Source organism: Nylanderia fulva, unplaced genomic scaffold, assembly GCF_048542155.1.
Source record: "Nylanderia fulva isolate GAGA-0341 unplaced genomic scaffold, ASM4854215v1 Scaffold13, whole genome shotgun sequence".
Classification (NCBI taxonomy): Eukaryota; Metazoa; Arthropoda; class Insecta; order Hymenoptera; family Formicidae; genus Nylanderia; species Nylanderia fulva.
Window position 1 is genome coordinate 3,248,955 of NW_028189518.1, and position 27,774 is coordinate 3,276,728.

The 27,774-nt window shown below is 32.1% G+C and overlaps 2 protein-coding genes and 1 long non-coding RNA gene across 6 annotated transcripts; all 3 read left to right on the forward strand.

Annotated features, from left to right (window-relative positions):
• The first annotated feature begins 4,540 nt into the window (after positions 1–4,540).
• LOC114932574 (uncharacterized) lies at positions 4,541–21,152 on the forward strand. 3 transcript variants are annotated; one of them, XM_029304848.2, is made up of 12 exons: positions 4,541–4,726; positions 5,040–5,928; positions 8,044–8,178; positions 8,260–8,385; positions 8,632–8,758; positions 15,674–15,851; positions 17,939–18,056; positions 18,185–18,438; positions 18,788–19,063; positions 19,215–19,448; positions 19,701–19,841; positions 20,066–21,152. In XM_029304848.2, exons 4-12 carry the CDS (start codon positions 8,279–8,281, stop codon positions 20,203–20,205), a joined length of 1,575 nt encoding a protein of 524 aa, XP_029160681.1. In that variant the 5' UTR covers positions 4,541–4,726; positions 5,040–5,928; positions 8,044–8,178; positions 8,260–8,278; the 3' UTR covers positions 20,206–21,152. The 3 variants fall into 3 exon arrangements, with proteins under 3 accessions (XP_029160681.1, XP_085335925.1, XP_085335926.1); XM_085479799.1 differs by having other exon boundaries at positions 5,043–5,928; XM_085479800.1 differs by lacking the exon at positions 5,040–5,928.
• A 1,378-nt stretch (positions 21,153–22,530) lies between these two features.
• LOC114932410 (uncharacterized) lies at positions 22,531–25,290 on the forward strand. Its single transcript, XM_029304580.2, has 4 exons — positions 22,531–22,740; positions 22,844–22,919; positions 23,137–23,573; positions 24,275–25,290. The coding sequence occupies exons 1-4, from the start codon at positions 22,580–22,582 to the stop codon at positions 25,122–25,124; spliced, it is 1,524 nt and encodes a 507-aa protein (XP_029160413.2). The 5' UTR covers positions 22,531–22,579; the 3' UTR covers positions 25,125–25,290.
• A 45-nt stretch (positions 25,291–25,335) lies between these two features.
• On the forward strand, positions 25,336–27,748 carry LOC114932412 (uncharacterized). Of its 2 annotated transcripts, none has more exons than XR_003819891.2 (3): positions 25,336–26,503; positions 26,794–26,860; positions 26,946–27,748. It is a non-coding gene; the product is annotated as an uncharacterized LOC114932412 (long non-coding RNA). The 2 variants fall into 2 exon arrangements; XR_014924056.1 differs by having other exon boundaries at positions 25,336–26,208.
• The last annotated feature ends 26 nt before the right edge of the window (positions 27,749–27,774 follow it).

Genomic DNA, 27,774 nt, shown 5'->3' on the forward strand with positions numbered 1-27,774 from the left:
AAATATCGAAGGAAATCGATCATACGTTATGTACTTATAGGCACGTGTTTGGCGACGTTAGTCGTTTCGAAACCTATCGGTGAAAGTGATCAAGCTTAAAGAGATTAAATGATAAACATAAATTAAGAAATACTAGCTCATCTAACTCTCAAATATGTGTATTGATGAGTTAGCATATAAGATCAATCTATTTAGCATAAAGTATAACTGATTTAATCTTTCCGATCAAATTTGCTATCTAAATTATGGCTTCACTTTTTAACTTTCTATTATAGATATTTGGCGAACCCTTGCTATCACAAAAATCAATCGAAACGTAATCGATTTTAACGTCTTTTAAAATTTTGTATGCTTTAGAATTTTTAATATCGAATATGTTCCTCTCTTATAATATCGCACATCATCATTGTCGGGAGATCAAATCAGCATCAAAAGATTTTGACGTTACGAACGATTATCTGTCATGATTATCTTTGTTTAGCCTGTTCTACTTGGGAAAACATCGCATTACGATTAACGTCGTGACAAATAGCGAAAGATAATGAAGGTTTTCTGTCTTTTAAAAGGTGAGCTTTTGAGAAACGAGCTGCACCGGGATCGTTATGGTGATCGTAAAGACTATTACGTCTGCGAAACAAACTCGGGGTCAACGATATCCCAGAATAATATCTGGCATTACTCGGCTGGTAATGAGGGTAATTATGATTAGTCCTGTTCCAACGAAACAATGCTAGGCCTTACGCAATAAGAGACGTAGATTGGCACCAATGTCACTGCCTCGCACGATTGGGTTGCTGATTAATGCAACAAGTCATGTTGGTGGGATGCCGAAAGTGCATATTCAATCGTGCATCAATTTTTCACTTTAATCATTGTGTTAAGCATATTACAATTTTTTCAATATAATTAAAGTCAATTTCACTAGAAAGCTTTTATCAATTTTACATATAATTTTATAATTATACTTTTTATATAAATTATAAAAATTATATATTACATTTTACATAACTGTCTGTGTATTTAATTAATGGGATCGCTATAGAAGTAATAAAGTTATATAAGATAAAGTTTTCATAATTGCAGTAATCGTGAAAGCTTTAAATCAAATCAAATAGATGTTATAAATTTACAGCTCTGTGAGTTTTCCATCGAATGTATTTTTTCAGATATATTGACTTGAAATTAACAATCTCATTAAAAGAAATTTCTATTTTTTGTTTTAATAAAACATCGTAATTGAAAAAAATAAAAGTTCAACTTATTGTTAATATATATTCGAATTACATAAAATAGGAATCGCAGATTCCCATTTCAAATAAATGTTTATTGACGCAAACGCGATTTTCAAAACCGTGCTCTGTTTCTCATCAGAATATATATTTTTTAAAAATGTATGGCCACACAACTGTGGACAAATATGATTTCAATATTAAAATAATTATTATCATAAATTCTTTTATTATGTATAATTTAATATTAATCTTATTGATCTCATCCTAAAAGAAATGTGTGTCAGAAATATTACGCCGCAACTTTAATTACACACACATCTGTATTATGAAAAATTCTTCTTCTCTTGATTTCAATTTACTTTCAATGCTTATCTACAGCATGGTCTGTTGAAGCAATAAATATAAATATAAACTGATTAATCAGCGAATGCAACAACTCACAGACGCTAGAAATAATATTATTGTGTCTGTTTATAATATTACACATATTATTCAGTTCCGCAAAGAATATTTTCCAATTTTAATCATTATAAGATCAATTCAATCGTATGATTTATTAAAATATACAATAAGCCTTTTACTTATAATGAAACTCGTCGAAAGCATAAATATCATTACTCCACAGGAAATGTCAAATAATAAAAGAGTTACGATTTTCTGAGATCTGGTTCTCCTTACTCTGATATTGTTCTCTGCGAACAAAATGTCTGCAATCCGATTACTTTCTATTTCCTGTATCCAAATCGCAACGTACAATGCATGAATTGAACGTTTCCCGATCAACGGTCGCATTAGACAACACGACATATTAGCGTAATCGTTACGCAATTCCGTTGTTCCGCGCCGTTCTGTCGATTCGCAATCGAAATCTCGTAGAGGCGGTTTCCAATGCGAATGCAGAATTGCATAAATCGAAGCGAGTGTCGAAGTCTTTCCCACGCAATAATCTCCGTCGCTTTTGTATATCATTCGATTCGTAAAATCAATTATATCCGGGTACTCATATTTTTAAGAAGTACAGATTATCGCGAATAACGAATCGTCAGCGTTTACGAAGGGTGTCTCTCGATATAATTATTCTTAAGTAATTGCCAATTAATGATAATCGATAATATTGTTGGTCGCAATCGGCGCGAAAAATTGCGTCGTTTTTATACGTGCCTCGTAAAAATGAAAAGCTCAATATAAAAAAAAGCAAGTAGATGTTATTTATAACGATTTTGCTTATTGCCGCGCGAGAGCTCGTTTATCCACTTTAGTTGCAAGGACGAAAAGAAGTTATGTCTAAGATCTAAATGCCACGGGCGAGTCCGAGTAGTTCTTCTGGGGCGGCCCCGTTTTCTTTCTTCGATTACTTCGATTGCCGGCAAATCGCCGCACGTAATTATAATATCGCGAAAAGAGGCTCGACAATTTCGTTCGCTGATAATAACCGATCAATAAAACCAATGTTCGTCAATATGCATAATTGTTCTCGCTATAGTTACGCATTTGTTAGAGATGCCACCATTGTTATAAAATCAAATATGATATGAATGCGCTATATTTTTTACAGTATTATATTTTTATGTGGGTTTTATCAAATAAAATTAAATAAATAAATATAATATTGATAAAAATCCGTCCATTTTTTTTATCGCAAAGTTAAAATGTATGCTACATGCTTTAATCTGTATTTACAATCGATCTCGTGTACAAATAGACAACAATAATTTATATGTTCCCTGTATGACTGCCTCGGCGACGTGTTTACACAAATGGAAAATATTTCCAACGCAGATGACTGATTCTCCCCGTATTATTGAGCAACAACGCTCCGCGTGATTTCACACAAAATTGCGAAATTAATTAATCGGTATGCCGTTGGTGCGCGCGACAGCCAGGTAGTTCTACTGCCATTGAAACATTCTTAACTTCGTTATGTTGTTACAACTGCATGAGAATTCGGATTTTACACAAATATCACTGAAAAAATTATTGTTTTACAATTTGTGTATTTATGTGCTATTATATGCGTTACTAAGAAATATTTATTAATTACGTTGCACAACTTGCCAAATACAAGAATACAGTTTAACTTGAGAAAATTGACGACTATTTCGTTCACATAAACAAATAAACGTGTATTATGTAAAAAGCTGGGCCGAGGAGAAGAAAGTGTACAATTTCTACATTACTCAAAAAAAAGAAGATTACGATCGACAGACGATCGCTCGGCGAAAAAATGTTTCCTTTAACCAACAGTAAACTCTTACCACGCGTGCACGATAAATAATACACATAAATATGTATAATTAATATACAATTAGTAATTTTATATAATACATCACAAACTTTTTATCTCAGTGAAATATTTGAATTTTATTCAAAAATAATCTTTTCACAATATCTATATGTATATTTTATTATTTCGATAATAAATTCATGATAAAATATATGAATAAAAATATGTGCATATGTTGCTAAATCTTATTTAAATTCGATAAGTATGAAATGACACTAATATCTTATTGACACTAATAACCTTCTTTCTCTCTCTTTTAAAAATTTTATAAGTGCTTTAGAATTAAAATATATAAATTGCTTTGTAATTAATAAGTAATCTTAATTTATTTATATTGCACATTATTAAGTTTTTTCCACATTTTTTTGCGCATCGTATAATCTCCACAATGCATTGCGCAAATAAACTACATATAACTCGGAAACAGAATTTACGTCGTATACTTACATGCGGTTACCTTGTAATTATAAAATGTTTCTTTAAGTGTCCAGAGTTGCAATAGAATACATAAGTAGAATTTTTGCGTCATCATATATATAAAGCAATATTTAAAAATATAAAACAACGAAAAGTCAAAAAATTACAAAAAAGTACTATATTTATTCAACAATATATTTTCAGCGCGAGACAATATTAATATAATATTTTATATTAATTTACAAGTAAAAAATATTAAACTATAACGTTTATGTAAAAACTTAGTTTAGAAATAAATATGTACTTAACAGTGCATTAAAATTTTTAATAATATCTACAATCTCAATATATATATTAATAATATCAACAAACAAAATCATGCCAAGGCTAAGCTAGTTCTTTTTTATTATAAGTAATGACTGATTTTGCGAAACACACAGGCGGCTAATCGCAAAGGGAGCGTTCTCTCGTAATTACTAATTACTCTATTTAGCGGGATGTTGTACAGCATTACTGGATTAAGCGGTCGATGCTTCGAGCGTGGATCCAGCCATAGTACGATCTATTGCGTGTTGCGAGAACAAGAGGGAACACAGTGAATTGCTCTTCCAATCATCTCATTACACGAGTCTGCCTGCTCTCAGCCTATTCCGACAGACAACTTTAAACTCCGGCTTTTGCGTATCTATTCCAATTCTTTTTCTAACGTGAAAGCAGTTATATTCGTGACATCAGGCTACCACAGCAAGAAAAAAGTTATTATATATAAGAAAAAAATAAATTATACAAAAATGTAAGTATTATTAATTTGCAAGTTGCGCAAACAAATATATATATATATATATATATATATATATATATATATATATGTAACAGCTAACTGTGAAATAAATGCAAGATAATGTATAATAATGCGTTTCTATTTTGCAATAGATACCGCAAACACTTACACATTATACCTATTTATAACATATTTAATAATGTGGTAAATTCACAGTGGAATAATACAAGTTTTCTTATACTGCGTTTGTTGCTTCGCGTTTCACGATAGATGGAAAGTATCTTTTTGCTAAGTTGGATATGGCGTAAGCCGATTTCTGTTTCAGCAGCCTACTTTTTCAAGAACACCGCTTGAACATTTCGTCATTCATCGATTCGCATCCTCATGCTCTCGAACTTGGCATCGCTTGATCGAGCAATCCATTTCTTTATATACGCAACATCGATTTCACATTCTTTTATTATTGTCATGCTCTGCTGGTGACTTGCAATAGCACTTTGTTGATCGCAATGTCAATGTCTCTGTAGGATATCCTCGTCGCTTTGCCAGCTGAAGTACCAGCATGATGGTACCACACTCTTTCTCTCTTTCTCTCTCTCTTCGCTTCAGGAACTAGGGCCCGTACGACCTCTGGCCTCTCTGAACGTGCCCTCCCCTCGAATCCTCGTCGTCGTGATCGTCGTCGTGCTCGTAGTTGTCGGAGGGTCGGAGTTCATTGTGCCACAAGTGCATTCCGAGTGCCGGCGACGCCAATTGCTCGTTACGAACCCGGGACCAGTTGCGAATCGCTCTGTGAAAGCGACAGTGACATTTCCCGGAGCGAAGGCTTGGCCCTTGCAATAGTCTCGAGTGGTAAAAACATCATAGGAATATACACGTCTGTGTGCGTTCGCAAAATGATACGGCATTCTCGCGAGAATGAAGGGTAGTTCGCATTCGCATCACGAACTCGTTTGAATTTTGCGAAAGATATAGGCCGCGAAAATAAAAGTGTCTGGAAATATTTCTTATCAATTTTCAAGTATGAGCGACACTCTATCTTTGATGTGTTATTCTGTGTGAGAAAAAAAGTATAGTGAGAACATTTGTATTTTAAATGACATATTACGTTTTCAATGAGAATTGCAGAGAACATGATGAGCTGAAATTAACGTAGAAGTGATACGACGTTTAAGGAGGTACACGGATTAAAAACAAAAATTGCGATATTCAAAGTAAGTAAGAAATAAAAACACCTTTTTTATATTATGTAAATTATAACTGTGCAATTTGTGATAACTTTAATCATACTAATTTTAATTTAAAGAAAAATTTTTAAGTACGTAAACATTATTGTTGCTATAAAGAATAATAAAAAAAAAATATTTGTGAATTTTATTAGAGAAAAAAATAGTGCAAAACTGAACACGACTATTTTCACACATAGATAGATGCTGATATTAACCCGCATAGCGATATGATGCGCATTGAAATAGTGATAATATGACGTATATATGACTATTTCCTTTTTACGAGATTGAACGCAATAAGAGAACATTTTATTTCACTTTCTTTATTCCGCAAACTATTACGAAAAATATATTTTTTATATCAGAGTGTTTAATTGACATAATCGTATATAAGCTATAATTATTAAATTATATAAGCGTACTCGTAAAAGTTTTTGATAGTGAAACCGCAAATGTAAACAGACATAACATCGACAAAATTAATTTGCATCTACATTTCACCTAAATTAATTTTATATATAAGATCATGCATTCTCGGTGCATTCTTAGTCTAAACATTTCGGTAATTGTGTAACCGTAGTCGGAATTTCTAATACTATTAAAAGTCTTACAATTTATGATCTCCAGAATATATAAAATGTTCAAAACGACTCAATATTTAAAACTTTTGGACATAAAAGTTGACGACCTTTAAATTAATAGAGGAATCAATATCCTTGAAATTTATATCTTAATGTCTTCCGTGAGAATTGCAATATATATCTGTCTCTTTCTTATTTTAGCAATTTTTATATGTATAAAAACACATACATATAATGTAATATGAAATTAATTATAAAGTGCTTTGAAAGATGAAAAACCAGGAGCTAGACCAGTTAATTCTCAGAATTTATTAAATGGCATCCATAATTATATGCATAAGCTATCGCTTCAGTATTCATATAATTATGCATAAGCTATCGCCAAAATGTTTTTTTTTTCTAAGAGAAATATGATTGAAATAAATTTGATTGATTTTATTTGAATTGTACAGGTAATAAATTAATCTAGCTATTAACTATCTATCAGCTTTCACGGCTTTTTATATCTCACGCACGATATTAGAAAACACGCATTTCAATCGAGATACTTTCTTTCGAATTACTAAAACTAACTTTCGTAACGTTTCTGAATAAGAAATGAAATTCTCACGCTAAAGCAGCTGGTCAACGCGTTTGAATTAACGACGACATCATGTCAACTTTTTGTCTGCATCGCGCCGAGTTATGATAGCAGAAACAAGTTGTGCTATACGCCACATGTGAAATGTCAAGCTCCTATAATTCCTATTAGCAGTAGTTAATCGAATTAACATATCGTATCAGCTATTCTAATCAACTAATGAGCAACATTTTTTCGCAAATATTTTTACAAATAAATACGTATTTAGAATTAACATAATGATACATATTCATGTGTATAGTTTCTTATAATTTTATAAATATATTAGATTAATTATTTTTACGTAATAAAAAGAATATAAATAATAACATCGCGTAATACCGGTTTGATTTATAATAATATCAAATGGATAATGATTATATAATGAAGAAAATTTATATAACCGATTAAATTATCGAGAAAATTACCGCAAAATCCGCTGTTCGAAATATTCTCTCATATGAATATCGATTTCGTCCATTTAGTGGTTCACATTCTCTGTCATGCAATATTCTGCATTATCCTTGTTACGCTTTGACATTTACTTGATGTATATTCAATATTACATGTCACACTTGTACCAAACGATGATCGACCAATTAGAGTCACAGTTAATACTTCCTCTCAAAGAGGATCTTTTTGGGGAGGGGACATTTGCGACATAACCATTTCCGCCCATATCCTGTACGAAAGTCTAACAGTTATCATTACGATAATATAGCCCCTCCTCCCAATAAATTATTATATATAATATAATTGATAATTATATAATATAGAGATATGTAGAGATTGATTTATATTATGTATTTCTCTTCTTGCCTTACATTATATGTATATGTATCGATAGTAACAAGATACCTACTTTCTATTCGGTAACAGTTTTTTCTTTCATCTGACTAGTGATATACGAGAAGATGGAAGCATCACTTTTACTCAAACAACACCAACGACTACCAGGCTTTTTTCGATGTAGGTTATTTTGAAGGAATCGTGTTTGAAACACGAAGCTAAAGTACTTCTGTCATACTAACAATAGTAAGTATATTATAAAAATGCTGCTTAAAATATGTTCATACCGATCGTAGAAAAGAAATATTTAAAAAATACATTTTCTAGATCTCATAATTGCATTGAAATGAATTTCTCGGAGGTCTCGTCGATCTTCTTTTTGATCATGGTGTTTGAGACGGTGACCCTTTCCAGCTCGTTCACCGAAGATCACATGTGCTACAATGTAAAAAAGTGAGTGTCTTGTAAAATACGACAATCAAATATAAGTGCGATAATTTTAATTATCGGTGATATAGAATCTATTTTATATGCATATATATTTTCAAAGACAGACCTTCACCTAAAAGCCTTGACAATGCAGCCGGCATGCGTAATACACTACATATCATTATTATGCGCGTACCTTGCTGCATACCTCTATAAGCTCGATAAGGGACTTGCGAGACTAGTCGATAGCTAATTGATCGTATATTACAGTTATACGGTTACGTCGTACGAGACTTACACCGAGCCGGTCGTAGTCAACACGTTCACTTGGTGCTTACAAATTCCTCCAAGATGTCCCAAGACGCGGACCGAGCTACGACAACGATATCGTATAAAAGTGAGTTCTAATTTTATTTTTTATTTTAATTTTGTAATTTAGAAAATATTAGTTCCATCATTTGATAAGATACATAATATTTCTATCGATCATTTTTTACATCCATATAGTATATAGATCGATCATTATATCAATTTGAATAATTTTCTCACGAATCACATCCATTCAGCAAAATTAGCAGCATTAACTCTGTTATAAACTTATTTATTTTCCAATTCTCTCTTGATGATGTATTTTGACTTAGAAAAAAGTTAGAAACAAATTTGAAATTTTGTTGGTAATAAAGAGGCTGTTATTTGCGTTAAGACAAGAGATTGCCTGATTTTTCCAACAATAGTATACGAATACGAAATATCTACGCAAAGAATTTTGCTAATTTGATCCTTCATCACCAGAGTGAATTCTACGATAATCATAGTTCATTTTCGCAAGCTCTTGTTGCGCTATGGCTTGTGAAAAAGAGCCATTTTCCCAAGCTGTTCAAAGGGATAGGAAAATATATTAATCTTACACAACAAAAGAGTTGGTCGTAAGATCGGTTTCGCAGAAATTTTTAGCGTACAATGAGGCGAGAAAGTGTTGCTCCATTTAAAAAAATTAGCATTGTTTTTGTAATTTGATGAGAAGCTGAAATTGATCCCTCAGTCTAAAATCTCGATGACTTGAAATTTCGATGCGTCAGATATAAAGACGTGAGACTACGTGCCAGTAAAGAAATAGCGTCGAAATTGAAAATGATCGAAAGAACGAACGCACACACACTCCCTAAACAATAGATCTATAATTTATTCTAATGACGGCGATTGCGTCGCAATAGGAGTTACATAAGCTCTCATTTCCACTTCTCGTTACGGAAAAGTGTCGTTCGCCAAGCAGCGCAAATGGAAAACGATCGGCCTGCGGACACGGCGAAATACTTGGCGTGGCGGCAAATTCACCTATGCGGTAAATCGTGTAACGCCCCATATATACACAATGCAACGCAAAAACAACCTGCCTATTCTCTTCCGCTTTTACATTCTTGCACTTGGTCTCTCTCTTATGCCGCACGCATGTCCTTGTTTTACGTCCGTCTTGCTCTCGCTGCCGCGGGTTCGAGTTTATTGCGGGGAAAGTCTGTATTAACAGCGTCAGTCTGATTAAGTAAATATAAATAAAAAGAAGGCAAAATGCACATATGTGTGTGAGAGAAAGGGAGGGACGAGTTGCAACTATAATTACGCTCTGTGAAATGCGGAATTAACGAATCGCGCCGAAAGAAGGAGGAACCTGTCCTGTCTCTGGGATTACGAAACGATCCAGAAGCGGGCCATTAGAGCTAAAAAGGATTTCGCACGACTTTGCGCGGCAGCTCGAGAAAGGAAACGCCGGAAGTCGACAATTTTGTGAAACATTTAACTCGACACATCGCAGAGGTAGATGCAGATATGTATATCTTCGATTTTCATATGCGATAATAAGAACAGTTTCTCGAAGAGTGCACGTAATAAAGGAGAGAAGAATGTATATAGATATATTTTTCGTGCAATAACATTTTTCCAAAGGATACGCATCTAATCGCGTGATAAATGGGAAGATAAACACAGACGGCATCCGAGAAATTGCATTTACACGATTGATTGTATCTCGCGAAGGATGCAATGCAATACACGTTCAACGATCAGGGGTGCTATAATTTAACGAGAGATCGACATTGAACCCCGATACCGCTTCAATTAAGGCACGAATTACCGAGGCGCGGACGCATAATAATAAAGCCGATGTGAAATCTCGCGTTAATTTACACCACTTGTGCATTAGATAATATGCCGCACGAAAGTGAGGGCGACGTTTAACGATGCTAAGATATGACGTGCAAACAGAGCTGCAGCAAACAATTAATATAATTGATGTGCAAAAAATATCATGTGTCATCGTAAATGGGCTATGTTCCGGAATTAATAGCAAATAAGATTCTCATCAAAATATATAACTTTAATGAATTTAAAAGTCAATATTTGGAAAAGTACACATTTTAAGCGTCAATTGTTACGCCCCTTTCTCTTTTGAAAGGAATATATAATATTGTCACTTTTGGCTGTCTGTAGTATACAAATATTTGTTTCTAAGAAGCAGATTATAAGACCAAAGACTTTAGTTTTAAGGAAAAGATTAAAATACAGAATCACACGAATCCGTAATTCCTATATAAATTAAATTAAATAGCTAAATTTACATTAAAAAATTCAATCGAGTTAAAAATATATAAAATAGCATAGAAAGAGAGAATTTTTGCTTGAGAATTTATCCTTGGAATTTTTGAAACTTATTTAAATAGAAGTTTTTTTTATTGTAATATATATAGCAACTTATTATATTAATTTAAATTAAATACGAAGAATCAATACTTAAAAATAGCAATTAAACTTAATTTATTTTGTAACTTGGTATTGCAAGTCGTAAAATTATACAAGAGAAACTCGCGCTTTCTCACAGAATTCTATATTTGATAGTCGAACAAATCAGCCGTCTGCCAATTAGATTAACGAGACTCCGCCCGGCTTTAAAAATTTGTGCGCATTGGAAGATTTCTGATTCGAGGCATTAACCGGAAGTGAAATGATCTTGCTCGTTTGAACATTTCGTAATCGACATGTCGTAGCACTGTGTGTATATAACATCAAAGCCGAAAGAGAACGATCAAACCTAAAATGGAAAATACCGTGCGAGACATTCCCGCGCTAAGAACTCGCGTATATACAAAATATAAGATAATACAAAACAGGGTTTACGTGTATGTACGTGAGATATTTGCACGTTGCTTATTACGTGGACAATGGACTTATTTCATGAAGTTTATGAGAAAAAAGAATATTTCGTCGTTATGTCGATATACTGTGGCATGCACGTTGCTATAATTACCATGTTGTTTCGAAAGTTGCAGCTTTTCTCTTTTGAAGCGCATATATAGTGCTTATTTGATTTTTAAAAATATTTAAAAACAATCTATGTATAAAAAAATACAGCGCATTGAATATGCAATTAATAAAGTAAGCATTTAATAAACTAATACGATTATTGAGGAATAAAAAAGAAAATAAACGTATGATTATACATATAATAATGTTGAATATAATATAATTAACAAAATTATGAGTATATTATTTTTCGTACGCAAAGAGAAAATAATTTCTTCTATTATAGCATGGTAAAAGTTTTTTTTGAGCTAATATCTTTGCTCCACTTAATAAAATTAAAAAGAAATATAATCATAGTGTAAAATCCATTAGAATTAGGTAATCAACTAAAACTTGCTTGATCATTTCCGCTTTCACTCAACAGATGTCTAAAAAATTATTTGCGTAATGTGCGTGTAATCAACAAAACGTGCTAATCTTAAAAAGAATTAATTTCAATTTATAGAAAGATTATAGATTAAATGCAAATATAATATTAAATGTTTGTTACCTACTTTTAGAACTTTACAGAGAATCCGTCTCATGTTATTGTCCTAATTTATATGCGTTTATATATGATGAAATTACACACGAAATTATACGCAACAGCTTTCATTGGAATTTTGCCAATCCAATATTTATCTTACCTATGAATCGACTCATTGAATCACATGTTCTTTATGATTTCGCCATACAATCGAAGGTTTCGGTTTATTAGCATACTATCGAAACAGTCGACCAGGTGTTACACCGTCATCGTGTAACGCATAGATTATGTATGAGAAACGATGTAATTGAGCACGCGCAATGCTTATGTAAATAAAAAACGGGACTTTAACGACGATGCGAATCCACGCAGATGCTTGTGTGAAGGCGACTTGCTCGTTGCTGTTTCATTAATTATCGAGTGTGTTCTTGTAAGTTAATAAACGTGCGAACCTTGTAATATAAAACTGTAACGCGAAGAATCGCGGGAATTTTTTTTTATTTAATTTGAAAAAAATGAGCAACGGTATGAGTACGAACAAAGATTAATTATTGGCCAGGAATAAAACCAGGAATCGCATTAAAAATAATGCGCTAATAATTATTGATTATAAAGAATTAAAAATAAATAATCATAGTAAACGCAAAATGTGAAGTGAAATCTTAAGCTTTGTAAAAAAAAAACAGTGTATAAAAGTTTAATGAGGGACAAATTTCCAATAAATAAAGAAATAAAAAAAATCGTTATTAGCAATGGTCTATAATTGTATTGACATGCACGATATAATAGCAGTTTATGTAGTTGCAATGTCGCCTAACAGTTGAATTAAAATAGGAATGTTCAATAAAAAATGTGAGCAAAATAATATAATAAGCAAGAATTACCGTTGGACAAATCGAGGTCACTTAGCGTTTTCTAACATGCTAGAAAACGTCTGAATTACACAACTTTTGAGTAATAATGCACGAACATTAGACATTCATAGACAAGAGTCAAATCTTCTGTACAGATATAAATCGGATAATATGTATATCAAACATTTTACTTTTATCTGCATTAATCAATAATGTTTAATAAATAAAAAATTTTAATTTTTCGCTTAAGCTAAAAATTATATAATATCTAGTGTATAATTTTTAATTATAAATATTTACATATGAATTATAAATAATTATAAGGTGAAATTGTAATTCAATATATTTTCACGTTACTTATATCAACCAAGACACACCTCCATTTCATAATTATATAAAAAGTAATTAAAATAAAATATATCATAAAAGATAAAATTCATAATTACGGCGCACTAATTAATGCATTTAAAAAACACCTATATTACGAAATTTTATAAATAGCACATTCTGTGAGAAAAAATATTATCGAATAGAATTGTGTAAATGCTATCAAGATGATATCGGATATTGCTAGATATCCAAAATCGATAAAGTTGATAAAAAAGCACCCAATAAATTGTATCATTATTTAGCCCAGCGCAATATTGTAATTAATAACTCTTTTTTTTGTTAAGAGAGTTATGCATGCAAAAGATTTCCTCTGCGAATTAATCATGTTAGTTACAGTATTTAGTGAGAACAAGAAGACTTTTACGTCAGTTTCCAGTCTAGCATCTAGTAGATGCTATCTAACGATTGGTGACTTTAAATGATTTATGAGGAGAGGTGAAACATGTTCATCGATTATAATCTGATGGATACAGTTAAAATTTTATATCTAAAAATTACTTTGTGTTAAATATTAAGTTTTAGATTAAGTCAACAGATAAAAAAACATTTTGTGATATCAATATTTTCTAATGAAAAATCATTTATGAACACAGCTCTTTTTTTTATAAATTTTAAATTTGTGGAATTGAGCTTCTAAACAATTACATTCAAAATCATAGTTCAAAGTAATCTTCTTAATTAAAAAAAATATATTTTAATTAAGAAGAATTTTTATATACATTTTATTAATTTTTTAAACTTATACTATTTTGCATTGATATGACTAATCATGTGTTACATTAGTTGTATATTCCGTATTTTATGTCTACATATTTCTAGAAAAACCCATCTCTATATTATTTGAAAAATTCTCAAATAAAAAAATTATTTGGCAACATCATGCATATGTCAAGATAACTTAAATCTCTTGAAAGATCGCAGTGAAAGTGAAAGAAAGTGTTCAAACTTCACGACGCACACACCTTAATAAATTTGCATATAATTCAGCTTATATCAGAGACCTTGTTCTCGTGCTTCTAAAAAGTATGCTATGAAATCATTATCTCACCGACAGCGTGTCGAATGTCCGGTCAAAAAATTGGATCGCGTAAAAGTCTGCATAATAATATACGTATAAAAAGTGCGTTGCCTGTTTTGCGAACGGAACATCATCCGTAATTAAGTAAAAGGGGAGAATGTAACGCGATCGTTCGGTCTGCCGCAATGATTCCAGGCGAATTTCACGCAACGCGATCGCCTCTCGGTCGCGAAAGAGGTGAACGGCGGCGAAATGTAATAACGTTTGCATATAGAAAAGAGAAAAAGGGACGGTCTTCATTCAACGCCTAATTTATGATCATGAACGCCGGTTTTCACGCGCGTCTCCTTTTACGTCAGAGAGGATTTATTTTCGAGTCTTCCCTTCTCAATTAAGCACAGATCACGTAATAACAATCTTGGGTAATAAATGAATTATTATACGGGTCTGTGTCAAAATAAAAATTTAAAATTTGTAAAAAAATATGTATAATAGTAATATTATAATATATATATTATATAAAGTGCCATATGTGAAACTGGATGTAAATAAAAAAGTAATTTATCATTCATAATAAATTATTAAAATTAAACATCGAAATTTTTTAACCATTAATTTTTCAATTTATATTTTTGCATATATTTTATATCTTATTTATTATCATATCTTTTTGTCATATTTTTACGCGTTATTACAAGTGAATTTATTATGCAAAGAGGAACTCGTGCGCGCTATGTTCTTCATCTTATTCTCTGTGATCCCCCTTCATTTCTCATCGCGTGCGCTCTCTGCATTCCATGCCAGCATTCTCACTTTTACTCTCACTAATGATCGGAATCTCATGCTTTAGAGAGTGAAATAACGTTCGTCTTATCTCTGAAATTTTTTCTTGAAATTGGAATCATCGGTGAAATCGCACGTGTTTTCGAAACAAAAAATAAAACAAGATGTACCATTTCATAATATAATGAATTTTAATAATGTTTTTTAATGATAATGTGTACACTTCAATATTATCTCATACTAAAATTTCAAGCATTTCAACCAATCGAATCATTAATATGTGACAAAAATGCCAAAAATTCATTAATAAATAGTACTTCTTTCTTCATATCATAAATACTAATTATATAATAAAAATTAAATTTTAAATTGTTTTAACTTGTAATTATTTTAAAATATAAACACAAAATATATGCAAATATTATGTACAAAATATGTATTATACAGGTGGACCAGAAATTGAAAGTTGTAAAAGAATGCTGTGAAGGATACAAATTGGCTCACGACGATGCAGAAACGAATACGACGTGTTTACCGTTTTGCGAAAAATGTCTGGCGGGTGTATGCATCGCCCCGAATAAATGTCAATGCGATCCTGGATATTATGGATATGACTGCGCTCGTGGTAAGTCGAAATATAATGTTTTATTTTTTTATAAGATATAAAATTGATTATTTGAATTTGATAATTTATTATATTGATCGTATAAACGTGTAACTTTTTGCATTAAATACACTTAAACTAACATATTTTAAGATTTTCATATATTTTATAGTGTAAATGTGACATGTATTAACTATCACACTAGAAAAAAATCTTGTTGCATTAACAAAAATTGCATTCGAAAATGAACGAAATGAATTTTTGTTAATGCAACAAGATTGTTTTTCCAGGGCATAATTATATATTTTCTGCTTTCTGTGTAATACATGTTTAAAAAGATTATATTAAAAAATTAAAGTATAAAATTCTTTCTCCCTATTATATTTGCAAGTTTAATTGCATCTCTCTTTTATATCATTCTTATTATACATACTCGTATAGCAATTTTAAATTTACTTTTTTACTTTAATTTCAGAAAATGTATTAAATGCCTCACATTTACATATCTCCATTCCAATATAATATATAGTACCTATATATTAAATTCTTATTGCTTGATTACTTAAAGCAGCACTAGTTTCATCTGTAACTTCATTTTTAATATGAATATAAAAAGCAATTTTATTTAGATAATTTCTAAAAAAAATAACGAAGGCCGTTAAAGCAAACTCCTTGATTGATGATACTTGCCACATCCAGTTATCGAAACGAAATAATGTCTACAGTACTAAAAAGATGCTAATAAATTGCTGTGACATTTAATAAAATATATGTAAACTAAGGCAATAAACAGTTATAAATATACAAAGTCGCGCAAAATAAACTTTGAAAGAACTGCAAATAATTAATGAACTCACTACTAGTTTTCAAGGTCCATGTGATTTATAAATTCAGTGACAGTTTCGAAATAATCCCCACTCGAAAAAGCATAAAATTAAAAAAATTAATAATGTATTAATCGATTGTGAAACGGAATTGAGAGTGAATAAATCTAAAACGGATAAGTGCAAAACGCAACGAGAAATTTTATGCTCTGTGAAGCAAACTGACCTTCCATGATCAAAAAACATGCATGTAAAATGACTATTTTCAGAAATAAATAGTATTTTCACGCAAACTATAATAATAAGTATGCATTATTTTTACATCTCGTTAAACGTTATATTGAACATTGTTGTAATAATAAAAATTGCTGTAAAACAAAGATGTCAATCTATTATTCTAAAGTAATAAAATACATAAATAAAAGATTTTTAAAGTAATATTTGTTTTTTCACATATATTACAACTTCAATCGATTCTTCCTACTATTTCTATAATATTAAAATTTAATATATTAACATTTATTTATATTTATTATAATCCTTATACGTTTTGTAATATTTGAATTCATTAAAATAATATTATTTGATTGAAGAAGAATCCATATTAGGATTAATAATAAAATTACAGATTTATCGCGTTATCAAACAAGCAAAAGTTGCATGCAACTGTTGCATCAATACAATCGGGGACTTTGAAAGTTGCGGAAGCCCGGAAGTTACGAAGCCGCTACTTTCCCATGAACACTCGAGAAGGTCGTGGGCGGCATGGAGTTAATCAGATACAACGTCTGATATCATATAACATAAAATGACGTCAATGCTTTATAAAATACATATTCTCAATGATAATCTCATTCATCTTAAAAATATCTCCTAGATACATTTTACATTTCTTATCTAAATTTCAAAAGACTTATTAAATTCAACAATTACATTTCATTTTTTAATTGTGTTTACATGAAAATTACACTATTGAGCGTAATGTATTAATATATTACAATATAAAAAAATTGTAATATAAAAAATATAAAAATTGTACTAATCTAAAATATATGTAATGTATCTAAAATGTATCTAAAATATATTAATATTGTAATTTAAAATAGAAGCTTTTTTGCGAAAGTGGTACAAATAGATATTAATAGATTAATTAAGAGTTTAACTAGGCTCTGTAATATAAATTTATTTTTATTTTTAATAGATTAAATATATTAGACATTGTTTTTCTGATTGAATCTTAAAGCGTTATATATTTAAAAAATATCGAATATTAATTTTTCGCAGAATGCCCGATCGGATTCTGGGGTCTGTACTGTATAAAAATGTGCGATTGCGGTAAAAATGGCATTTGCGATCCTATAAATGGCACTTGTAAATGTTCTCCAGGATTGCAAGGACCACAGTAAGCGATTAAACAAAATTGAATAACAAACAAAAACTTTTGACAAAAAATTATAGCAGTATAATATGAAAAAATATCTATATATTAAAAAATAAAATTCTACTATAAAAGTGATCACTCTTTTGCAGATGTCAAGAGTATTGCGCAATCGGCCAATGGGGTCTAGATTGTGCAAACAAATGCACATGTCAAAACCAGGACAATAACTGCGATGCCGTAACCGGAAGATGCAGGAACGGCGACGCCTCTTTAGTCGAACAGACGTCACCCGCTTATTTGCTGAGTTCTACTACTGAACGCGTACACACACCCAGAATTGGCAACCTGGAGTACACAGAAGTTGTCTCGACACCGCGTGAGATTACCGAGCGCCGCATAGAAGGTGAAATAATACGTTTACCGAAGAAAGCATTTGTGTGCATGTTGCGTAAATTGTTTGCCCAAGACGTAGAAATGACTCTTCATGCTTTTAAGTGTTAGAGATAGGAGTGTCAAGGAAAATACATTAATTAGTTAAAGAGAGCGTATCACAACTGAATTATACAATATATCTTTTACTCTCCTTTTGTGACTGAAAAATTTACTTGTTAATAATATTTATACGTATTACTTAACACGTGATTGACAGTACACAGTACTTTTTTCTCACGTAAATGATAAATTGTCTTTCATAGATTGCCTTTAACAATTCAATAATGTTATAATATTTATATAATATTTTTTATCCGTAGATATTAATAACAATTGGAATGATACAAATTACATTCCGGAAACGACGAGTCCGACAACAGCTTCGATTGCGATTCCTCCGACAACGAAAGAGATGCAAATGAAGAATCTTTCGACCACTACTCGACCTGTAATCGTCTTAGTTTCTGTTCCCGAACGCAGAAGGGACGTCGAAAAAGATAGGCAAAAGTTTGCAACGAAGGACGTATTTCTCAGACACGTGCAAAATGATGAAAGCGACGTGCCAAATATCAATTATGTAAAAACCGTTCATAAAGGTATCATTTCCAGAGATATCTTGAAAAAGTATATAAATATATAATTAGTTCGCTAAACCCTTTGCTTGTGAAATAAAAATATCTTCATATTTTTTTCACGCGTCTGCATTCGATATTCATTAAAATAAATGTATTTTTATTGCCACGACAGACGACATTCAAACGTCTACGCCGATTCCATTGGACATCGCTCTGATTGTCGTGGCTGCGATCGTCTCCCTCGGTCTGACCTCGCTTGCGGTGGTTATGGTTCTTCACATGCGTTCGAAACTGTTTGAGACCGTTCGTCTTGCCATCTACGACGACGAGAAGACCAAAAGTCAAGAACGCGAAAGCGTGAACAGCAGTAGATTGTCCACAATAGTGAATGCTAGCCTGCCTCCTCGTGAGTATCGAGCATTACATTCACTTGATGCAACGTTCTCTTCTTGCTACTGAATTGTTAGTGAAATCCGTGTGTCCTTGACCCTGATACGGTCTAGCCACGTAACGGCCGTGACGATAGTCTTGGCCGTCATAACTAGCGAAGAAGCTGTAATCGGTCGTGCGATATCATCTGAATCCTTTGCACGCTAATCAGATCTCTTGTACTAACGCGTACGTATATGTATATCTGTCTATTTTGTTACGATTTTAGCACCTCCGATTCGTGTGAATCCCATATTTGCTACTAGTGCGGAACCGGAAACTATATTGACCGTTGACGGCATCGAGTCCTTGAATACTTATGCTAATGGCGCCGCTACAATAGGTCTGCGAATTTCCGGTAATTTTCGCGGTAAGTTTCCCCAGTATTTTTAGAAAATTTACCATATAAAAATAATACAATAATATCGTAATAATTACAAAAAGAAAATTAGCCTTCATTAAAAAGATCTAAAATAGAAGTTAATGATGGTTAATAATCTATATAAATTTTATTCTAATGAAATTTTAATTATGATTACTACACGTTAATGAAAAGACAAAACTGTATATAATATATGTTACTGTGAATCATAGATCTTTTACAAGACGGCCATTACGATCGACCATCGGCAACTCTGATACGTCTGCAAACAAACTTTGACCATAACACGGAACATGTATACGATGAAATACCTTTACAAACCACTCCATTATCTGACCGCAAGGATGTATGATGAAGACACTATTCACTCCATTTCATGGTCAAGTCCAGCTGTTATTAATAACGTCATAAGAAAAAAAATCTATAAAGCCTTTTTAGACAAAACACAATCTGTTATAAAAAAAATAATCGATGAAAAGCTTACTGAAAAATGCGCGAATACTGGTTTCCGACCTTACGCACATTGAACGCGCTTGAAGGCTGAACGTGACTTTATTTGAATGGGATAAGCAGAAAAACAAGTTGTTTGAGCATGGTACTGTCAATGACCGCCGATAGAATTTAACCAGTGGAGCGTGCAACTTTCTGAATCAACTATTTCGACGGGATGACGTCAAACCGAGAGAGCGAGAATGCACTAGATTATGATTGCGCGCAAATGCACAATTAGGTTGAAAGCGCGAAATAATAGTCCTGTGTAACAAGTGGGAAAATATAGCGTACCAACATACTATTATTATTCAGATGATATTAAACATTTGTATAGTCTCGATGCAGAGTTATCTGCTTACGAATAAACAGATGCGAAAATTGTCCGATTAAAAACTGGCAATTTTACTCATAATCAATATATAAGCGTAATTTATTCGCGATTACGTTGTTTATAAATTATAAATTATGTTGCGTAAATTAATTAATTAATTGTTTACTTCATAATATTACGAGCGATTCTTTTACATTAAATATCGTCGCACTATAAGAAACAAAGTATTTTTTTCTCAAATTTAATTTTCTTTAATATTACAAAATTTTTCTTACATTATTAACACAATGTTTATCAATTTTCTATAAATGAATAATTATTGCTCGTTCTAAAAAAGTAGTATTTTTTTGTATGTATGATAACATCCTGTATTTCATGTTAATAATATGACGAATTATATCAATAATGATATATAAGTGATAATTTAATATCATTGATATAAATTTTTAATCATAAGAGGAAGTACACTTAATAATATTTATGTTAAAATAAAACCAAAGAATTAAAATTCTACGTAATGTATATGTACTATGTCTATCGTAGAAAAATATAATGTTTATATATTTCTATACAAGTTAAAAAAACTTTTAATAGTTATGTATAATAAATAAAATAAAATAAATTATGTAGCTAAAATATTTATTTTATATGATCTTATATACCTTCTTAAGTTTTTTAAGTATTATTTCCATGTTATTATTTTGTAAATTATCACATTAATTTATTGAATCTTTGTATAATGGGATATTTTTGTAAGCAAATGAGAATTATCGAAAGGATTAATTAATATCGAATTATATATACGTTATTATTGTTGAAAATAATTTATAAAATTCTATTTACCTCCATATAAAAAATTTTTTTCATGAAAAGAGAAAAAAAATCCTCTCATATCATAAAATGATCTTTTCGGAGAAATAGATACATTCTGCAATAAATAGTTGTATTCGTTTCAAGGAATTGTTATCTGTAGTCAGCATTAGCTTATCATAATTAAATAAACATATGCTGCGCACATTTATCGCATTTAACATATTCTTATGCTGTTTTATTATCGCCCTAATTCGCTCGTGCATTCGTTCCCGGATGATATCAGACGGATTGTAAATAACGTCGATATGTAAAGCGAGAGATTCAAAATAAAATACACATACAAATTCAGTACACATATATAATTTGAATGATAATTTAGTATTTATCTAGAAACCGCATAATTTGATTATTTTGAAAATTCAGAAATTATTTTCCCTCACAACATTATATATATGTATATATAAACATTAAATGCAGTATAACCTTCTTTTCAGATAACCTAACTTGGATAAAGTAAGTTAATAAATGTTTTTTAATTATAACAACTTTGATATTACTTTTATGTTTTCTTATATTTTATCATAATTTAATATATGCATGATGTAAGTGTGTAATATAGAAAAGAAATTATTTTTGATAACTTTTATTTAAAATTCAGAAGAATCTTGCACAAGTGCAACTTTTATGACTTACATAAAAAATATCCGGCAATATTATTAAGCTATTATAAATTTAATTGCGATACACTATCTTATTCGTTTATTTTGTGCACAAAGTTATAAGTTGAATAATTTATTCACGATTGAAATCGAATAAGTCAATTATGTCCCAGTTAATAGCAATGATCTAATCAATAATTAGATAAAAGAGAAAGTATAAAGAAACGGGACACACGAACGCTTTATTGGCCCCATTAAAACTCTTTGACATATCGATATGCGTAACTGATAACCATTTCCTTGAACGAATGTTGCGTAGTTTAATCGAAAAGATGAAAAATGCTGGCCTCTGCGACACTCTTATCGCGATGATGCCCGCTCTCTGACCGAAAATAAGCATCCAGTAGTAAATTCGCGATCGTTCATACAACATGCAACGATTGTTGATCTGCCTGATCGTTTGTACATGGCTATGTGCCAGCACCTGGGCTTCAAACGGCGTAAAGGGTGGACAACGACCGCGTTATCCCACAAGTGGAAACTATCATGGTAGCAATTCCTCGCAAAACAGTCTTTGCTATAAAAGAGTGCCGTAAGCAATCAATTTTTTCATTCAGGCCTGTCTTCCGCTAGTGTTTGTATTTTATATACGTGCGTGCACTAAAAATAATATCAAATATATCTGTTTTTTATAGATACAGTCATGTTTTGGCTTTAAACTCTAGTGGATCACCTTATAATACCATCCCTCAACCACAAGAAGGTCAGCCTGTAAGTATCTTTCTCTCTTTTGAGCCAAAATTGTGCCGTTTTCTTGTTAATTTTTTCGATAAATATAATTAAATTTCACAAAAAAAAAATCTTAGAATGCAATTTGTGTATTCATTACAAATTATGCAAATAGTTTCATTAAGATAATTATATAATAATTATCTTAATATAAAGCAATTATATAATTATATAAATAAATAAATCTCATGTTTATTAGCCTAACGAGGGTTGGATTACTATTTTGGACTGTTGCGACGGCTACGAACGTAACGTGACAAGCGGCTTGTGCGAACCGCACTGCGATCGCGGCTGTTTCGGCGGACGTTGCACAGGACCGAACATCTGTAGCTGTCAACCGGGATGGCATCCCGAGGATGGCGTCTGCTTGCCCGTCTGTACGCATCAGTGTCAAGAAAACGCTTATTGCTTCTCCCCGGAGGAGTGCGTATGCAAATTGGGCTACGACGAGATAAACGCTCAGTGCAAGCCAATCTGCCCTGACGGTTGCGGAAACGGCGAATGCGTTGCGCCGCGAGTTTGCCGATGCAGACCGGGATTTGTTCAGGATGAGCACAAGCAATGCGTGGCCGCTTGCGAGGGAGGCTGCGAACACGGAACATGCAGCGCGCCAGGTGTATGCAGCTGTCACCAAGGGTAATTATCTTATTTTCTCGAATATCTTACGATCAGTGACAACGCAATATATTTCTATCGTAATTAAAGATAACTTTGTAATTGCGTGGAATTCTACATTTGTAACCTGTCCTTTATATTATTAAGGAGATAAATCTACGTATAATTGATAAATTAATGTTAAATTTATCGCGAACACGATATTACGCTGCAAATTTATACACCGTGTAATTTTATGCATACATAAATAATATAAACAAATTATCTTTTAATTTCTATGCACGCACAGCGACATTTGTAAATAATATTACTTGCTTAAAGAAACAGATGTTTTATAGATAGCATAATTACGAATTCTAACAAACGAAAGCATTGGTTTGTTTGTATACATATTAGATTATTACGATAAAGAGAGAAGAATATTTAATATATTCAAATAAAAGATTGGAAAGGACACAAAAATTTTTCTAATACTTATTCTTTATTTCTGTTTCGGACCTTTCTTCTGTTGAACATTAAGCTAAAGATGGTTCAAAGAAAGAACCGAAACAGAAATAAAAAATAAGTATTAGAACAATTTTTGCGTTCTTACTTCCGACGCACCGGCTCTTATTAGTCCATTCTTTCCAATCTTTTATTTACATATTAAATTGTTATACAGAATGTTCCTACTGACATTTTCACAGATTTTTTCACGCGAAACGTTATAAATAATTTTACAGATTCGCCAATCCACCCGGTGACCGCGAGTCCTGCATGCCTCATTGTCCAAACGGCTGCGAAGGTGGCGAATGTATCGCGCCGAACATTTGCAGATGTCGACCCGGTTTTAGGTCCGATCACACCGGGGGTTGCGCGCCGGATTGTCCGGGTGGCTGCGACGGCGGCGAGTGCATCGCGCCGAACGTCTGCGGCTGCAGGTCCGGATACATGCGGGATCGTTACAGCGGCCGATGCGTCCCTATCCCTGGCACATCGCAGTGCGGGCCCGGATATATTGTCGATCCCGATACCGGTAGATGCATTCTTGCACCCCCGACTGTCACAACCCCGTCGCACATCCCCGATTGTAGATACGGCTGTGGTCCTCACGGATACTGTCGTACAGGACATAATGGACATAATCAATGTGTCTGTGAATCGGGCTACGCGATCGATCCTGCTACCGGTAGATGCGGTCCCCTAACATCCTCTAACGCGACCAGCTCGCAATGTAGATATGGTTGCGGACCGAACGAACGATGCGTCGCCCCGAACGTGTGTGTTTGCAATCCAGGATTCCACAAAGATTTCGATACAAACAGATGCGTCCAATATGAGGGGGATGAAACGGACACACGCGTGTGCCAGCATCCATGCTTGAACGGTCAATGCACCGGGCCGGATCAGTGCACCTGCAATCAGGGATACACTTACGATTCTCGTGATGTCACACGCTCGAGATGCATACCGGTATGCGTGGGTGGATGCCTGAACGGCGTGTGCACCCTGCCGAATTTCTGTATCTGTAATCCCGGTTATCGAAAAGAAGGCGGTGTTAAGGGTCGGCAAAGATGTGTCCCGCAAGAATAAGTAAATGTTTTCGAGTTGTACAAACAAATGACGACATAAAGTGTGGTAATATTTAGATTAGTTTGACAAAGCGAGCATATACATTCATTCCTAGATATCAAATTGTGTAAACATCAATATGTAATGCGAAAGTCATAATAAAGTATACGTATCCAGATATAGAAAACATTTTATAAGATAGTTTAGTGTTTATCTCAAAGATACAATATAAATATTTCTTTTTTTTTTTTTAAGAAAAAATTATTTTCTTTCAAAACATTATATATGGATATAAATGTTAAATTCAGCATAATTGTCCTTTTGGATAATTTAACTCGAATAAAATAAATGTATAATATTTCTCTTAATTATAATTTACATACATTATATATGTCATCTTATACTTTCGTTTAATATAGTATATACATGGCATAAATATGTATTGTAATTTTAAAAAAAGAAACTATTTTTCACAATTTTTATTTCAAATTTAAAAGAATCTTGTAAAAACATAATTTTTACATCTAAAACATGATATTATTAAATTATTAATGATATTATTAAATTAAATTTTTTAATGATGATATATTACTTTTTCTCGCTTTATGCACAAAGTTAAAATTGCAATAAATACATTATTAAAATTATTGAAACCGTGTGAAACGAGCTAATTATATCATAGTAAATAATAATAATTTAATCAATAATTAAAATAAAAGAAAAAGTCTAAAAAAAACAAACACACACATGTTCTTTTGAAGATAGACATATCGAGAGATGCACAACCGATAATCATTTCCTTGAACAAGTATTGCGCAGTTTAATCGAAAAGGTGGAACAAGCTGCTGGCCTCTGAGGCAATCTTATCGCATATAGATGAGTGATGTCTAAGCGAATATTAAGAATCAGTAGGAAATTCGTGATCGATCATGCAACATGCAGAGATTAATGATTTGTCTAGGTATTTTTACATGCCTGTGTGTCAGCATCTCAATGTAATGAACAATGTAAAAGGTAGACTACTGCGTAGTCTTATAAATAGACAACATCAACAACTTATATGGCCCAATTACACCGAAAGCAGTCTTTGTTACAAAACAGTGTCGTAAGTAATCATTTTAAGATAAGCGTAATACTGACATCGATGTGTTAATTTTTGATAAATGTAAAAAAAAATAATTCTTTCGGAAACAAAAAGTCCCAGACTGCAACATTTATATATTTATAAAAATCGATATAAATTTCAATATAGCTTCTATAAAAAACGACAATTATAAGAATAGATTTATTCTTTTATTCATCCCAGCATAATGATACTTTGATTACCATTCTGGATTGTTGCGATGGCTACAAACGCAAAATGACAAATAACATTTGCATATACCGATCTGCACGTACATGTATGTCACGAGTAATTATTTTATTCTTTCGAATATTCTATTGTGTGTGTGATTTCCGATAACTACGAAATATCTTCAGTATCAACGTGATAATGTAAACGCGAAAATTAAACTTTACTTCATAATTATGGAACTACATATTTAATTTGTTTCTAACAGCAAAAAAAAATATATATATATATATATATTATTAGTATGCATTTCTGAGATGCTGACACTTTCAACATATATTTACGAAACAATGAACATTTCAAACAATAAAAAAATTTAATATTAAATAAATTTTTCAGGTTCCCCAACACAAATAATCACGAATCCTGCAATCTTCATTGTTCAATCGGCAACGAATGCGAAGGCGTAATGTGTCACGATAAACATTTGTAAATGCATTTTAAGCTGATTATCAATAATAATATAAATGAATGCGTTCCTAACATAACAGATATAGAACATCCGCAGTGTATATACGGCTGCGGTCCGAATGGACAGTGCGTCGTTCCGAACAGATGCGACTGCGATCCGGGATTCCGCAACAATCCTTCGACGGATAGATGCGTTCGAGATGTTGGGAATAATATACGGATGCCAACATCCGTGCTTGAACGGTTATTGTAGCGGGCCGGATCAGTGCACCTGCAATTCAGGATATACACTCACGAAAATGATGACCTTATACAACGTGCGTACCGATATGCGAGGGCGGATATCTAAATGGCGTGTGTACTTTGCCAAATGTCTGTATTTGTAATCCCGGATACCGAAAAGATAATGATCAGCAGAGATGTATTTCAGAAGAATAAAAGCTGTTTCTTAAATATAAAGAAAAACTAACGACACGAAATATGTTAATATTTAGATTAATCTGACAAAAAGATGAAAATTTCTTCTATCATGACCAACTGAAAAATTGTATTTATAAATTGATAATAAATTGTAAAACAATTCTTGAGTAGTATAAAATAAGAAATGATTAGAATGAAGTTGCCAATGATGAATAAATTTCAAAGTGCTTCATTAAAATCCGACCTAACTGGCCAATACAAAAAACGTTGAACACAACGTTTCGGCCCTAGAATACGGGCCCTTATCAAGTGTTAACAAACTGTTATCACGTCTTTCGCTTTAATATCTTGAAAGCGATAATAAGGGTTCATATCCTAGAGCCGAAACATTATGCTAAACATATTTTTTGTATTGGCCAGTCAGGTCGGATTTTAATAAATCACTTTGAAAAGTATAAAATAATTTGCAAACTAATTTTCTCAGAAACA